Source organism: Meriones unguiculatus, chromosome 1, assembly GCF_030254825.1.
Source record: "Meriones unguiculatus strain TT.TT164.6M chromosome 1, Bangor_MerUng_6.1, whole genome shotgun sequence".
Taxonomy (NCBI): Eukaryota; Metazoa; Chordata; class Mammalia; order Rodentia; family Muridae; genus Meriones; species Meriones unguiculatus.
The window spans coordinates 4,057,940-4,074,028 of NC_083349.1; the positions used below are offsets into that span (position 1 = coordinate 4,057,940).

General features: G+C 53.9%; 2 protein-coding genes across 3 annotated transcripts; one reads left to right on the forward strand and one right to left on the reverse strand.

Moving 5' to 3' along the window:
• Nucleotides 1-3: 3 nt before the first annotated feature.
• Ruvbl2 (RuvB like AAA ATPase 2) lies at nucleotides 4-14,858 on the forward strand. Its single transcript, XM_021656643.2, has 15 exons — nucleotides 4-373; nucleotides 5,551-5,605; nucleotides 6,808-6,863; nucleotides 7,181-7,322; nucleotides 7,873-8,002; nucleotides 8,107-8,173; nucleotides 11,552-11,658; nucleotides 11,737-11,830; nucleotides 11,940-12,063; nucleotides 12,393-12,487; nucleotides 12,570-12,688; nucleotides 13,941-14,060; nucleotides 14,240-14,369; nucleotides 14,547-14,661; nucleotides 14,751-14,858. The coding sequence occupies exons 1-15, from the start codon at nucleotides 362-364 to the stop codon at nucleotides 14,774-14,776; spliced, it is 1,392 nt and encodes a 463-aa protein (XP_021512318.1). The 5' UTR covers nucleotides 4-361; the 3' UTR covers nucleotides 14,777-14,858.
• A 40-nt stretch (nucleotides 14,859-14,898) lies between these two features.
• On the reverse strand, nucleotides 14,899-16,084 carry Lhb (luteinizing hormone subunit beta). Of its 2 annotated transcripts, XM_021656641.2 has the most exons (3): nucleotides 15,802-16,082; nucleotides 15,385-15,552; nucleotides 14,899-15,215 (listed from the first exon to the last, which is right to left on the reverse strand). In XM_021656641.2, the coding sequence occupies exons 1-3, from the start codon at nucleotides 15,814-15,816 to the stop codon at nucleotides 14,973-14,975; spliced, it is 426 nt and encodes a 141-aa protein (XP_021512316.1). In that variant the 5' UTR covers nucleotides 15,817-16,082; the 3' UTR covers nucleotides 14,899-14,972. The 2 variants fall into 2 exon arrangements, with proteins under 2 accessions (XP_021512316.1, XP_060235242.1); XM_060379259.1 differs by having other exon boundaries at nucleotides 14,913-15,215; nucleotides 15,385-16,084.
• Nucleotides 16,085-16,089: the final 5 nt, after the last annotated feature.

Here is a 16,089-nt window from a genome sequence, read left to right on the forward strand (position 1 = left end):
GTCAATCTCAGCGGTAGGCCCCAATTTGTTAAGGGTGGAGAGAGAGGAAAGGGATCGTGAAGGACGTGTGGTTGCTACAAAAAGTGTTCAGAATTTTGCAATCAGACTTAGCGGTTCCGGAGGGCGGGGTAGGGGTGGGCTGGGTAAGAGGAGGAGGAGCAGGAGACGTCAGGAACCCACCCGGGCTTCAGACACCCGCCTTGCAAGAGAGTGGGCGCGGCCTGGTGTACGCCCCCAGGACGGTTTTGCATATTTTATGAACCATAGAGATGGCTGGATGACCGAGGAGCCTAGATAGGAAAAAGACCACGCTCCTAGCTGATTTCCGCTTCCGCTGAGGCATTGGCCGTTGGTGTGCATCATGGCAACCGTGGTAAGTGCTGGGTGCGCGTGGAGGACCGGGAATAACCCCCCTCACGGAGACTGAAGGAGACTGAAGAGGACTCGTGGGTCTGAAGGAAGAGCGATACGAAAGATGCCTAACTTTGGGGGAGGAGGGCTGGGGAGAACCTCGGAGTCTGAGGAAGGATGCTGAGGAGGACACCTGGGTCTGACAAGGAGCTACTTGGAAGGATGCATGTGTCTAAGGGAGAAGAGCAGAGGAGGATGCATGAATCTGAAGGAAGAGGGCTGAGGAAGTCGCCTGGTTATCAAGGAGAGGGCTGAGGACATGTGCGGTGTAAGGGAAGTGTTGGAGGGGAGGATACAAAGGTCTGAGGGAGGAGGGCCGGTGTGTGCACCTTTGTGGTTGGGGTAGGAGGGCTGGAGCCTGAATCCCTGGGTGTGAGGGAGGAGGACTGGATGAGGCCTGGTTTAGGGAAGGAAGACTGGGGAGAGAAGCTGGGTGTGAGGGAGGAGGGCTGGTGAGGATGCCTGGACTTAGTGAAAGAAGGCTGGCCCTGGACTCCCGGGTCTCAAGGAGGACCTGATGGTGTCCTGACTTCTGAGGAAGGAGAAAGCCTCGTTATAGCCTTAGAGTCTGATGGAGAAAGCAATTATGTATTAAGAATCCTAAGTCTGTCAGGCATAGTGGTGCATACCTTTAGTCCCAGGGCTTGGGAGGCAGAAGCATGCAGGTCTGTGGGAGTTCGATCTACAGATTCGAGTTCCAGGACAGCCAAGGCCTCACAGAGAAGCCCTGTCTCGAAAAACAAGAACAACAGCAAGAATCCTAGGTTTGATAAAAGAGTCGTGCGGATACTCAGATTTCTTTGTGAATGAATGAATCAGCAAGAGCCTGGAAAAGCAGACATCATGTTATAGAAACATCCTCCTCTTGATGTAGTCAGTGGCCAGATTCAAACTCTTGTCTCAGTGTCCTTTGAGGATTGTGAGGCAAGTGCTCTGAGCTCTGGGGAAAAGTAGCAAATGGGAACCAGTTTTGTGTGCTTGAGAGCACAGGTCACGGGGCTGGAGAGATGGCTCAGAGGTTAAGAGCACTGTCTGCCCTTTCAGAGGTCCTGAGTTCAATTCCCAGCAACCACAAGGTGGCTCACCACCATCTAGAATGAGATCTGGTGCCTTCTTGTCTGCAGGTGCACGTGTCGACAGAACATTATATACATAAATAAGAAAATCTTAAAACACACATACACAGAGAGCACAGGTCACATCGCCGGGAACGTGTGTCAGGAAGCAGGAGTTCGTGGGTGAGAAGCAGAGTACAGGTTCGGAGCGTAGGATCTCATCTAGTGACTTTATATTTTCCAGAACCTCATAAAGGGCTCAGGTCTGTGTGAACACACAATTCTTTGAATGTTAAAATGAGCGAGTAAACCCCAGGAAGTGAGACCAAGCATATATTATTACATGTATGTATTTTGTGTTTATGAGCTTGGATCTCCTGAAGCTACAGTTACGGCTTTGAGCTCTTGATCTCTGCACCATCTCTGCAGCCCTTTTGTCATCTGTATGAACGTTTTGCCTGTAGGTACGTCTGTTCACCATGTGTGTGCCTGTGTACCACATGTGTGCAAGACCCTGCACAGGCCGGGAGACAGTGCTAGAGCTTCAGGAACTGGAGTTAAAAGTACTTGTGGGCTGCTGTATGGTGCTGGAAACCGAGCCTGTGGCCTCTGCAAAAGGAGTAAATGAACACGCTTAAGCACTGAGTCATCTCTCCAGACCCTAAGTTGTGTGTGTGTGTATGTATATATATATAATATCTTTTTAAGACAGGGTTTCTTGGGGCTGGAGAGATGGCTCAGTGTTTAAGAGCACAGTCTGCTCTTTCAAAGGATCTGGGTTCAATTCCCAGCACCCACATGGCAGCTCACAACTGTCTGTAACACCAATTCCAAGGGATCTGACACCTTCACGCTAATGTGCATAAAATAAAAACTAAATTTTAAAAAGTTTCATTTAAAAAAAAAAAACAGGGTTTCTCTTTGTAGAACTAACACAGAAAAGGCGTGTGGCACTATGCCTGGACCTAAATATAAATACATGTATAATTTCATGTGTGTTTGTGTGGATGGTCACTTACTAGGGCATGTGTACACATCAGGGGACAACTTGCGGGAGGGAGTGGGTTCTCCCATGTGGGTCCCAGAAATTTCGAGAGGCAGGCTTGGAAGAAGGCACCATTACCTGCTGGTTCTCCTTGAGTCCCAACTCAGGCCACTTCTCCTTGGGGGCTTCCTCATTGTCATGTTGACCCGTGACCCCTATAGTCATTCTTTCCTTTCACCTGGGCTCCATTCTCTGATCAGTGGCCTCAACAGGACTTGAAAGCATGGCCTCCAGTTTGAAGGTGCCAGGAACCACATGGACAGAAGTCTTCTGGACTGTGGCAGCCTTGGCAGCCACAACACCCACATTTTGGGGGTTGTATGTATAGAATTGTTTAGTACAGTGGACTAGCCCCTCCTCTAGGGCATAGAGGCAGTTCTTCCTGGGCCCCATGTGTCCACTAGGGAGCCAGCACAACTGGATCTGAGTTCCAAGGGTATTACCAGCATGAACATAGTAGCCTTTAATTTTCTTGTTGCCACAGTGTTAGCCTGGCGTCTTTCCACCAAGGTTTTGTAAGTTGCTACCTGCCTTGTATGAAGGCAGGAGTTGTAGCTGGTAGGTAAGTGCTGCAATTGTGACTGTTGCTGTGTCCTCAGCACAGTGTTACCCAGCCCACATTTGTTTCTTCAGTTACTTCTCATTGCTGTGACAAAAGCCGTGTAGGAGAGGTGGTGTCTATGTAGGGTTTCCATTGCAGTGATAAAGCACCACAACCAAAAGCAATTTGGGGATGGAAGGGTTTGTTTCATTTTGTTTCTGTTGTTGGGTTTTTTGGTTTGGTTTGGTTTTTAGAGATCGGGTTTCTCTTTGTAGCCCTAGCTGTTCTGGAACTCACTCTGTAGAGCAGATTGGCCTGGAACTCACAGAGATCCACCCGCCTCTTTGTCCCCCAAGTGCTGGGACTAAAGGTGTGCACAATCGTGCTGGGCTTGGATTTGTTTCATTTTGACAGCTTGTAGGTCATTATCGAGGAACTGAAGCCCAGGCCATGGAGGGCTGCTTGCTGGGCTCTTGCTCCTCATGGCCTGCTCAGCACGCTCTCTCAGCATGCGCTCTCAGCATGACACAATCCAGGACCAGGTGTGGTGCTGCCCACAGTGAGCTGGGCCCTCTCACATCAGTGGAGAAATCCACTGCAGACTTGCATACAGGCAAATCATAGGGAGGTGGTTTTCCTGCCAGGCAGTGATGGTGCATGTGCTCGGGAGGCAGGTGGAGCACTGTGAGTTCGAGGCCAGCCTGGTCTACAGCGTGAGTCCAGGACAGCCAGGGCTACACAGGGAGACTGCCTTGATGTTTATAAAAAGAAAAGATTTTCTCTTCCGTAATGACTCTGGCTTGTGTCCTTGACATAAAGCTGACCAGCAGTTGTATTTCAAGGCTTACAGTTGGAGGGGAGTCCTGTGACAGGAAGAGCCTGAGGCAGCTGGCCACACTACATTCTCCGTCAGGAAGCAGAGTGATGAGCGCTGGTGCTCAGTTAGGGTGGGTCCTCCCGTTTAACCTGGCTAGAAGCTCCCTCTTGGACATGCCTGGAGGTTTGTTTCCATGCTGATTGTTAACTGCCGTCACATTGACAAATGAAACGTCACAGAGTGGAACACTGTTCCTCACACATAGCAGACAGGAGTTCTGACACTGACTGGACTTTGCTGGGTTTTGAATTCTAAAAGGGCTTTTGTTCTGCCAAGGACTGAAATGACCTTGTGGGAGGCAGAGTCTTATCAGAATCTCTGAGGAGAGTTGGGTCCCTGGAGCGTGTCTTTGCCTGTGGGTATAGTGCTCTGGAGTCTTTTGCTCCTGGATTCCGTCCAGCCTTCTGTGAAGAGAGTGTCCTGGACGTGCTGGTTCAGGAAGGAGGCGTGCTGTGCAGTGGCTGAGGGCTGCCTAGCATGTGGCTTCTTAGATTCATAGAAGATATTGCAAGATGTGCAAGGGGCCGCTCTCTGGATTTCTCTGTCTCTTGCTTCACTCTGTAGCTTGGGCTAGCCCCCGATTTGCAGCACTCTTCCTGACCCAGCCATCCCAGTGGTTGTGGGCATGCGGCTTAGCAGGACCCTCCAGTGTTCCCAGCCCTCCGTCCCTAAGCCTTTGGCAACCATGAATCTACTTCCTATTTCTAACTTACCTGTTTTGGATACTTCATATAAGAGTCATTCAACATGCAGGGATTGTTTTGGTTTTCTTGATACAGAGTTTCTCTGTGTAGCCCTGGCTGTCCTGGAACGCGGTCTATAGGCCAGGCTGGCCTGCCTCTGCCTCCTATTTCTAAAGGTGCGTGCCATCGTGCCTGGCTCAGTGATTACTCTAGCTGCTGTTCCTGTTTCCCGCCCATGTGTAGAGCCATTCACTTAGCACATTTCAGTGTTCTTCCTGGGAATGGCAGGAATCAGCTTCACTCCTTTTTACAGCTGAGTAATAGTCCACATATGACTAGGCCGCATCATGTCTGGTCACTCACTGGCCAGTGAACATGTGGTCGTGTGTGGCTTTTGGCTGTGGTAAAAAACGGTCTGCTTACTTGGTGGGGATCCCGGGGGCCCAGACATCCTGGGCTGTGTTTGCCCATGTGTCTCTTCCTCGAGAGGGGACAGTGTCAGCTGCTTCCTCAGAGGAGAGAGGCACAGGAGGCCCTCCCTGGCAGATACTTGCTGAGTGAGCTCAGCACTCGAGCATGTTGAGCCACAAGCATGGAGTCCAGGATGCGCCAGAAGAGCGGGCTGTGGCCTCTCGGGGACATATAGTACCTACTGGGAACCAGAGCCCTAGCCTGACAGTCTCCTCGCTGTTCTCAGAGCTCAGGGTTATGGGACAGCAGGGTTCCCTCATCCATGCCAGATCATGCCAGGGCTCGCAGAGGTGAGGCACATCCTGTCTCCTGTGGTGGGCTGATCGCCCTGCCATCCATCAGCGGCACCCCAGAGTGTGGAGGTGACTGCTGTGAGGAAAGGGAGCTCCTTGGGCAGCGGGACCTCGAGGGAGGAAGGGAAAGGGGGACAAGAGGGAATCTTATGCATTCACCCTCCTCACCTGCAGGCAGCCACCACCAAAGTCCCCGAGATTCGGGATGTGACAAGGATTGAACGAATCGGTGAGTGAGCAGGGTCGGGACAGGCAGGTAGACAAGGGGCCCTAGTCTCAGGCTATGCTGCCATAGGCCTGGTGCCCCTATGGGGTTTCTGGAATTCAAGGAGTATCAGAACTATGTGTCCTGCATACAAGCGTGCGGGTGTGTGTCTCTGTGTTAAAATGCTCCCCGAGGGTGCACTGGGCCTGCCTCATTCGTGCTGTGCCTCAGGCCTGCAGAGCACTTGGCCAGTAGGTGGCCAGCAGATTCAGGAATGTTCATGCTGGAAGTGTTCTGTGACCTCAGGAGGTGTGGAGTCTGTCGTGCTATCCCCACGGAGGTGACCAAATGCCAGAGCAGCTGAGTGGTGAGCCGTTGAGAGCTGCAGTCACCACCTGCAGGGAGCCTGAGGCGGAGAGGCTGGCAAGGCAGCTCGGAGAAGCCCTGCTGTGCACCTGCGTGTTCCGTGCTCACTCAGCACCGCCGAGACGCCATAGAGGGCGACGGCTCCCGGTGCGGGCTCCTGGCACACTGTGATTCTGTTTAGTCTCTATATTGCGCTGGCTGGCCTGGAACTCATAGAAATCCACCTGCCTCTGCCTCCCGGAGCCCTGCAGTCACAGCTGTGGACCACTGTGCCCGGCTGATAAGTTCTACGTTTTTGTCATGGAACGCCCTCCCCACACCCAGTGCTTGCACTGGAACCCAGGGTCTCACGCAGCCCCGGTGCTTCCTGAGTCTCATCTCTTCCAGAAGTGACTCAAGAGTGTGGTGGCATGGAGGCAGGGTGTGCTGGGCCTGGTGCCTGTGTGCCCTTGAGCTTCATTAGAGAGTCCGTGGCTGCCGCACAGGGCCCCTGTCCTCGCCTCTTCCTGGGTGGCATGTAGGCTGGGGCCCTAACCTGTCTTTACTCTCTCCTCATCCCTTGGGTGAGCCCAGGAATGGTAGCAAGCTCTGGCTTGTCAGGGTGGTGTGGAAAAAGAACACCTGAGTGTCCAGTACCAGTAATATCCCCCCCCCCCCCGTGGTCTGGGACCCTCACCGTTAGTTCTTGGGCCTTGGTAGTGTCACCCAGCTCTTGGGTGCTGAGCAGTTAGCGGTGCTCGGGCATCTTCCTGGTCCCATTCACCCAAGAGGGCACCCTGAGCTCTGAGGAAAGCCCTTGACTTGGGCCACGTAGTATTGTCTGGAACCAGTCAGTAACACGTCTTCCCTTCCTCCCACAGGCGCTCACTCCCACATCCGGGGCCTTGGCCTGGATGATGCCTTGGAGCCAAGACAGGTAGAGCCAAGGGCCTGGGTGTGTGGGCTGCTCCTTGCAAGCTTGCCTAGGGCTATTCCTATCTTCAGGCCTCATAGTTCTATGCTAAGGCACTTCAGCCACGGTGATGCACACCTGTAATCCCACTGCTGGGAGGCAGAGGCACACGGATCTCTGAGAGTTCAAGGCCAGCCTGGTCTACAGAGTGAGATCCTGTCTCAAAAAGGAAAAGAAAACCAGTCGTACTGTTTTGTTTTCCAGCAGGCAGAGTGTGGTGGGAATACAGTGGTGGCTCTGGAGCCAGTCATTTCCATGTCCTCTCGCTTCCCACCCTCCAGGCTTCCCAGGGCATGGTGGGGCAGCTGGCTGCCCGCCGCGCAGCTGGCGTGGTGCTGGAGATGATCCGAGAAGGAAAGATTGCAGGGAGAGCCGTACTCATCGCTGGCCAGCCAGGCACTGGGAAGACAGCCATTGCCATGGGTGAGAGGCCTCGTGGGGCCAGTGAATCCCTCCTGTGGAAGTGGGGGGCAGGCTAACTCCGTTTACAGACAGTCACACAGAAGCGTCAGGAGGAGACCGTCTAGGGCCACTGAGCAGTTACGTGGGGTCCCTCGTCTAGCCTCACCATTTTCTACGCTTGCTTTCACGTTAGGACCGCCCTGTGCTCCAGCAAGGCTGCTTAGGTTTCCTTCCTCCCTGCTGTGCTCCATTCATGGGGAGACAGGCAGGGCGGAGCGAGTTTCCCTCGCCGCCACCGGTAGGAAGCCTGTGTGCGCATTGCCGGTTCCAGCACGTGCTGCTGCGGGGGCGCCTGGGCTACGGAGGCTGTTTTGTTTTGGGTTTTGAGACAAATCTCTGTGTAGTCTTAGCTGGCTCGGCCTCCCGTGCTCTGGGGTCAAAGGTGTGCGCCGCCATGTCTAGCGCTGGTTTGTGACTTGTAATTTGGATCCTTGCTGTCTTAATAAAACGGACTACCGCTGTGTCCGCGGCCCTGGAGCCGGCAGCTGCTGCCTGACTGCTGTCCCCACAGGCATGGCCCAGGCCCTCGGGCCCGACACACCGTTCACAGCCATCGCAGGCAGTGAGATATTTTCTCTGGAGATGAGCAAGACTGAGGCCCTGACTCAAGCCTTTCGCCGTTCCATCGGCGTCCGAATCAAGTGAGTGTGGTGTGGGATATCCACTCTGCTTGCCCAGAGCCCCGGTCAGAGAACCAGGGTGTCCCTCGCCAATCTGACCCAAGCCCTTCCGGCTGTCCCACTAGGGAGGAGACAGAGATCATTGAAGGTGAAGTGGTGGAGATCCAGATTGACCGGCCAGCCACAGGCACAGTGAGTCTCTGAGGATTTTCGGTCCTGACACCTGTCACCCATACTCCTAGCCCAGCCACCTGCAGCCAGAAGGCAGAGGGTGGGGCTGCTGGGGGGTGTCACAGGGCCTTGGAGATTTTCTTGTAAAATGAGAAGCAAGTGGGATGAGGAGTCCCTGTGGACACCGGGAACCGGACCCGTCCCTTCCCCCAGAGCTCCTCCTCCCTCGGCCCCTCCAGGGGACCTACCTCCACACACTTCCTGCTTCCAGTGTCACCCAGCTGTGTCTGTCAGGTCCTAGGTTTGATCTGCCTGGTTGTAGGGAGGTTCCGGTTTTGTTTTGCTGGGTCAAACCTAAGGCCCCATGTATGTTAAGCCCTTGGCCCGTTGTTTTATTTCATGCCTTTAAAGTCACTGGCAGGTCTGTGAGGCAGCTAAGTGGGTGAAGGTACTTGCTGCCAAGCCTGACGTCATTTCAGCCCCCAGAACCCACCTGATGGAGAGGATCTGACTAGTTGTCCTCTGACCTACATCTGTGCACATGTAACCTGTGTGTAAATAAATGCCTTTTTTTTTTTATTTATAAATAGTAGGTTTTCCCGCCTCTCTTGCAGTTGGTCTGAAATCTCATCTCTGAGGACTGAGGTGAGATTGTGCAAGGCTGAGGCCTCTGAGTATCGAGGTTCTGGAAGCCTCCCTGTTGTGGGAGCTGCTGGGACGGGGCCTGCACATGCTGTGTGAGCCCTCCACAGCCAAGGCTGTCTGTCAGTCGTGTTAGAGCATTCTGGTAGCAGTGTGCTCGGTGACAGTCCCTCAGCCGTCACCACCTCCATCTGGTTCTAAAACTTTCCATCAACCCGTGAGAAGATTGTCTGTGTATGCCAACACCCCTGGCTCTTTCTCACCCCACCCATGTGATCTCTTCCTGCCTCTGGACTTGCAGGTTCTGGATCCTTTGTCCAAGTAGGACTGACTGTAGGGCAGTGACTGGTCTCCTGGTTTAGAATTTTGTTTTGTAGCTGGCTTGGTGGTGCACACCTTGAATCTCAGCACTCAAGAGGCGAGGCAAAGGGACTCTGTAAGTTCAAGGCCAACCTGGTCTACAAAGTGAGTTCAGGACAGCCAAGGCTACACAGAGAAACCCTGTGTCCAAAAAACAACACCCATCTGTTTGCTGTTTCTTCATGTAATGTCTCAGCTGTTACTAAAGTGCTTGGAAGGAAGTGCTTCAGCATAGGTGCCCCCTCTTTCATTTGCTGGTTTTTTTTGGGGGGAGGGGGGATTGTGGAGGGTGTGTTTGAGAAAGGGTTTCATGCAGACCATTGACACATGCAGAGGATGGTGGATGTCCTGGTGTGTCATGGTGCTTTATTTGTTTGAGACAGGGTCTCATTCTGAACCTGGAACTAGGCTGGCAGCCAGAAAGCTCCAGAGCTCCGGTGGTCCTTTCTTCAAGCGCACTGGGGTTACAGGCCTGCATGCTGCCATGCCTGGGTGATGATGATGATGATGATGATGGTGATGATGGTGATGGTGATGATGATGGTGATGATGATGATGATGATGATTACTGTTACTGTTTTAACGTGGTGCTGGAATCCAAATTCAGCCCCCATGCTTGCGCAGCAAGCTCTCCTGTCTGCCAAGCCGACTCTCCAGTCCTCCACAGGAATTTTTTTTTATGCAGGGTCTCTGGTAGCCTAGACTGGCCTTGAGCTTGTTATGTAACTAAGGATGGCTTTGACGGCTTTGACCGGAGGGTGCCCCACCTCTTGAGTGCTAGGATTGTAGGTGGCCTTCCACGCCCAGCCTTTTGTTTGGGATAGGCAAGCGCTCCACTGAGCCACATCCCAGCCCTACTGCATTCTGGGGTAGGATCTCACCCAGGCTGGCTTCAGTCTCCTGAGTGCTGGGGCTACAGGCATGAACAAGCACTCTTGATTTGTGTTTTCTTTTGATTCTTGTTTTGTTTTTTTTTTTAATGTTTTTTAATACACAGCCTCACTGGCTCATGAGCCTCCATCTCCTGCTTCTTACTGTTCAGATTAAGATGTACAGCCACCCACAGCTTCTTCCTCATTGTTTTTTTTTTATTTTATTTTATTTTTTTCTTATTAGTTACATTTTATTAACTCTGTATCCCAGCTGTATCCTGCTCCCTCATTCCCTCCCAATCCCACCCTCCCTTCTTCCTCATTGTTAATAGAAATGGACTTAGCATAGCTATGCTGCCCAGTAATTTTAATAATTGCAAATAAACTTCTAAATGAGTTCAATCTGTTAATAAACTTCAGATTTTGTAAATATCGTAAGAATATTATGGATAAGGCTTTTCCCAAAAAATGTCTTTAAGATTTGTGTGTGTATACGTATATACATATATATACATACATATATATATACATACATATAGATAGGTTTTTTTTTAATTTAATGGCTCAGTGTTCAAGAACTTGTACAGCTCTTCCAGAGGACCCACGTTCAGTTCCTAACGTCCACACTGGGTAGCCCACAGTTACCTGTACCAACATTTTCAGGGATCCGCTATCCTCTTCTGCCCTTTTTGGGTACCTGAACTTGTGTGCACAAACCCACAGATACACACACATACTTGTAACTAAAAAGAATGAAATGTTCAAATGTGTATGTACAGATAATCCCAGCTCCCCCTTAACCCCTCCTCTTACCCTGCCTCCTTCTGGGACTACTGGGGCTGGGAATCATTTGAGATTGACAGGATCCAGAGACAGAGAGTTGACTCCCCTGAACATGGCCAAGGAGCATAGGTCATGAGGGGAGTGTAGGCTTTTGTTTGTTTGTTTTGTTTGCTTTTAATTAACCTTTTCTAAAAGGCTTTTTGTTTTGTTTTTGCATTTATTTACTGTGTGTAGAGATCAGAGGACAAATTGTGGCACAAATTCCTAAGGTCATTAAGATTGGTTTCAAATGCCCTGCCCACCCAGCCACTTTGATGGCCCAGCTTTGTCTTTCCTTTTATTTCCTGCTTGATTTTTGTCCAGGAGTCAGGTGTAGCTGGATAAGACAATGAGACTGTGTGAGGATGCCGCTTGGATGTCTGCTTAGAACTGACGTGAGAGCCCAGGGCCATGGCTGGGTGGCACAGTGCTGGGCCCAGGGTTCCAGCCCGGAAACGCCAAGAAAGAACAAAACCCAGATGCCTTTCATTTGGGCATGAAAGAGCCATGTTAAATCCGACAGCTCCCCACCCTTTTGTGGGCTCACAGTGACACAGCAGCACGCATTAGGAGGGTACAACTCAAGCCTGGCACCCATGTGATCACCTTCCCAAGGCCAGGAGCTTCCTGTGCCACGCCAATTTTGAAGCTGTGGCCAAAGATGGGTGCCGTCCTCTGAGCATTTCCTGGTGTGTCCCCTCAGGGATCCAAGGTGGGCAAACTGACCCTGAAGACCACTGAGATGGAGACCATCTATGATCTGGGGACCAAGATGATCGAGTCTCTGACCAAGGACAAGGTCCAGGCTGGGTGAGCCAGCGGGCCCATGTGGGCAGCGGGGTCAGTGAGGGGAGGAGGGTCCTCTCACTCGCTGCTGTCACTCCTTAGGGACGTGATCACCATCGACAAGGCTACCGGCAAGATTTCCAAGCTGGGCCGCTCTTTCACACGTGCCCGAGACTATGACGCCATGGGCTCCCAGGTGCGTGGCTGCCCCTGGCCTGGTGCTAGGGTATTTTACACGACCTCCCACTGTGGGGCCTGTGGGGCCTTCGCCCTCACTGCCCTCACACCCCCCCTTGGCCCTCCAGACCAAGTTTGTACAGTGCCCAGACGGGGAGCTGCAGAAACGCAAGGAGGTGGTGCATACTGTGTCCCTCCACGAGATTGACGTCATCAACTCCCGTACTCAGGGCTTCCTGGCCCTCTTCTCAGGTCAGCTGCCCCTCCCACCCAGTCCGCAGCACCACACATGCGCACCTCTGCTGCTGTAGCCCTCTTTGTCCTCCCTTCGTCCTGCCCCCCTCCTGGCACTGCCACCTTTCTTCCAGACCTGCCGCCTGCCTTCTCCTCTCCATTTGAGGCATCCTTCCCACGGTACCCTAAGTCCTCCCAGGGTCTCTGCCTGCTGCCCTCCTGGGGCATTTCAGGGTCCCGGCCCTGCTGCACTATCGCAGCCCTCTCCCTGCTTCATCTTTCTCTGTCTTTGCCCAGCCCTGCCCCGACCCCAGTCTCTAGCTCAACAGATACCCTGTCTTTGGCAGGAGACACAGGGGAGATCAAGTCAGAAGTCCGAGAACAGATCAATGCCAAGGTGGCTGAGTGGCGGGAGGAAGGCAAAGCGGAGATCATCCCTGGGGTGAGTGGCTGGAGCCGAGGTGGGTGTGGACGGGCCTGGGAAGGGGCAGGGAATGCTCAGGCTGTGCCCCAATGGCTTCCAGGTGCTGTTCATTGATGAAGTCCACATGCTGGACATTGAGAGTTTCTCTTTCCTCAACCGGGCCCTGGAGAGTGACATGGCCCCCGTCCTCATCATGGCCACCAACCGAGGCATCACCCGGTGAGCAGCTTTGGAGGCCTCTGGGGAGAGGGTGCTCTGGGCCAGCTGTTGACAGTGTCCTCAGGGTAAATGCATCTTCTGAATGCTATGGTGGGTAACCTAGCACCTTCAGCGTGGTCCCCACAATCCTGGGCAGATCTACAATCTGTTCAGCTGTTCAAAGTTGTTGGCCAAGGCACCCAAAGGTGCCCCAGGAAGTTGGCCCTGCGCTGAGCACGGGGGTTGTCTATCAGATATGTCACAGACTGCTGTGATCAATCATGGCATTCCGGCCCAGCCAGTTAATCATCACAACCCAGAAGTTTTGACGAAAGATGCTCCCATAGTCCTAGTACTATGTAGGCAGAGACTGGAAGATTTTAAGTTTTAGGCTAGCCTGGGCTACATGGGACCCTTTCTCAAAAGAAAACAGGTCTAAACAGATGGCTCCCAGGTTAAGGGCACATACTGCTCTTGCAGAGGACCTGGGTTCGGGGAGCCAGACTCCCTGTTTTTGTGTCCTTTTTTAAGTTATGTCTGTATGTAGGGAGGGGTATGTGCAAGTGTGCACGTAGGTGAGGGCAGATCCCCTGCAGCTAGACTTACAAGCAGTTGTGAGCCAGTCTACCTGGGTCCTCTGCAAGAAGTACGTGTTCTCTCTCGCTTCTGATTTACTTTTATATGTGTCTGTGTATATACACAGATGCATACGGTGCCCACAAATGCCGGTAGAGGGCGTCAGATCCCCTGGAACTGGCGTTACCTGAAGTTGTGAGGAAGGCAGAGGGCAGACAGCCCAAACAAGCTGTGGCCTGGCTTCTTGACCCACTCGGCACTTCATTTCACAGAATGGGCCAACAAAGCTGAGCAACTTGCTGAAGGCCATAGGTTTGAGGGTGGAAGGTAGGGGAACAGGCAGCCTTAGACCAGGGCACTGAGAGCGCCAGTCCTGAGGACGTCCTTGTCCACTGATGTTCACCCGCACCCCCAGTACATGAAAGTGTGTGGCCGGCAGGTCGGATTCTGGCAGCCACCCTGAGCCGCCTCCCTGGAGAGCAGCGTTCTCGTTTGTGGCTAAACTGCCTCTGACTGGAACAAATTGCTACAGGTCCCATTGCTATCAAGAACTGTCTGGGCTTGCCGGGGCAACGGGACAGGACAGCCACCAGCACAGCGGGCAAAGGCTGCTTGCATAGCCTTCCGCTCCCACGTGGGCTATGATGGCCAGACTGGTTTCCAGGAACATCCACTAACTGTTTTCCCTGACCCCCAGGATCCGAGGCACCAGCTACCAAAGTCCCCATGGCATTCCCATTGACCTGCTGGACCGCCTGCTCATAGTGTCCACATCCCCCTACAGTGAGAAGGACACCAAGCAGATCCTGCGCATCCGGTATGGCATTCGCCTAGGCCTCCGGGTCTGCGGAGACCAGTGTGGCATCCCAGCCGTGGGGAGAGCTGGCGGTGGGGTGGGGTCAGGAGGCCCTGCCTGTGCCACTGTGGTTCTGAGACCCCGTGTCCATGTGTGCCAGGGGATGGGTGGGCTGATGTGCCGTGACTGCCTTCCCACAGCTGTGAGGAGGAAGATGTGGAGATGAGCGAGGACGCCTACACAGTGCTGACCCGCATTGGGCTGGAAACCTCGCTGCGCTACGCTATCCAGCTCATCACGGCAGCCAGCCTGGTGTGCCGGAAACGAAAGGTCAGCCAGCGAGGCAGCCTGGAGGGTTGAGGGGTGGCCCCTAGGGTATCCCCTGGGCCATGGCACATGGATATTGGGTGGGCCCTAAGAGCCACAGCAGCTGCCAGGCCATCTTAGAGGAAAAGGCAGGAGGAGGGGAGGGCCGTGCTGACATGAGCCGAGTCCCACCACTCCCAGGGCACAGAGGTGCAGGTGGATGACATCAAGCGAGTGTACTCCCTCTTCCTGGATGAGTCCCGCTCCACACAGTATATGAAGGAATACCAGGATGCCTTCCTCTTCAATGAGCTCAGTGAGTATCACCCAGGCTGTTGGCACTGTGGGAGAGGGTACACAGGAGCACCCTGGCCCTCTCACACACTTGGCTTTCCCTCTCTGCAGAAGGCGAAACAATGGACACCTCCTGAGCTGACACTTCTCCTCAGCCACCCCTACGCTGTTTTCTACAAGTTCTGACAGTGACTTTTTATAAAATGGTTGGAAACTGGAGCTCTGCTGTGTCCTCAGTGCCCACAGGCTGACACCCGAGTGCAGTTGTAAAGCCTTTATTGGGAGGGACAGCTGGGACACTATCCCCGAGATAGAGGAGTTAGGGGGTGGGTGTCAGAGGAAGAGGAGTCCAGGGAGATGGGGGAGGTTACAGGTGAGCGGTTGAGTCCTGGGACCCCCACAGTCAGAGCTGCTGAGACGGCAGGGCCCGCAGCGGCAGCTGAGGGCCACAGGGAAGGAAACCATGGGGTCCACACCTGGTGGGCAGCCAGGCAGGCGGACAGAGGCGAAGCGCAGCTCCCGGTAGGTGCACACTGGCTGGGGTACCGGAGGCAGAGCAGCTGGCAGGACTCGGACCTGAGCCCAGGTGGAAAAGTCTTCGTCTGAGTGCCCCTGCCCCCAGTCCTGGGCTGCATGTCCACTGTTCCTCCATCCCCCTCAGTAGCTATGACCCTGCCCAGATGCCATCTCTGTGGTGGCAGCACCCTAGGTCAGAAGGGACACCCCTGCCCAGTGGTCAGCTCACCATGCTAGGACAGTAGCCGGCACAGATGCTGGTGGTGAAGGTGATGCAGACTGGGCAGAACTCCTTCTCTGCGGCCAGGGTTGTGTTGACAGGCCGGCACAGTGGCCGCGGGGGGCCTCTGCAGGCCCACAGCATGCCAGGGCTCAGCAGCAGCCACAGCAGCAGCCCCTGGGATGAGCCGGTGTCTGAGTCTAGCCCTGACCCGGGTTTTCCATCCCAGGCTTTGAACCCACTCAGCATAATACAGATCCCGGCCTTCAGGACCTGTCAGCGGCCAACAAATCCATCTCTCTCCTGCTTGGAGTCCGCCACTAGGAGCCCCCTCCTGCCCGCCCTCCCTGCCTTACCTCACAGGGCTGTCGGTCTGTGCTAGTTGGGGTCTAGTGGAGGCGGGAGGCGCTCGGCCCCTAGTCTTACCTGGAGCCTCTCCATTCTTGATGCCTCCCCTACCTTGGCCACCTGGCTTTATACCTGTGGCCTGTGGGGGCGGCAAGGCCACCCAGCAGCACCTGCGGGCTTGGGTAACCAGACACTAATCTCCCTGGGGGCGAGGGACCGGCGCCGGTGTTGCAGTGACGTGGCCTCATACTCAGCCCGGGTGTCTGAGCTTCGCTCACATCGGGAGCATAGCAACAGGCACAGGAAGGTCCCATGGCTCCCTCATCAGGAAACCGGGAAGGGGAGGACTCTGCAGGCTGCTAGCTA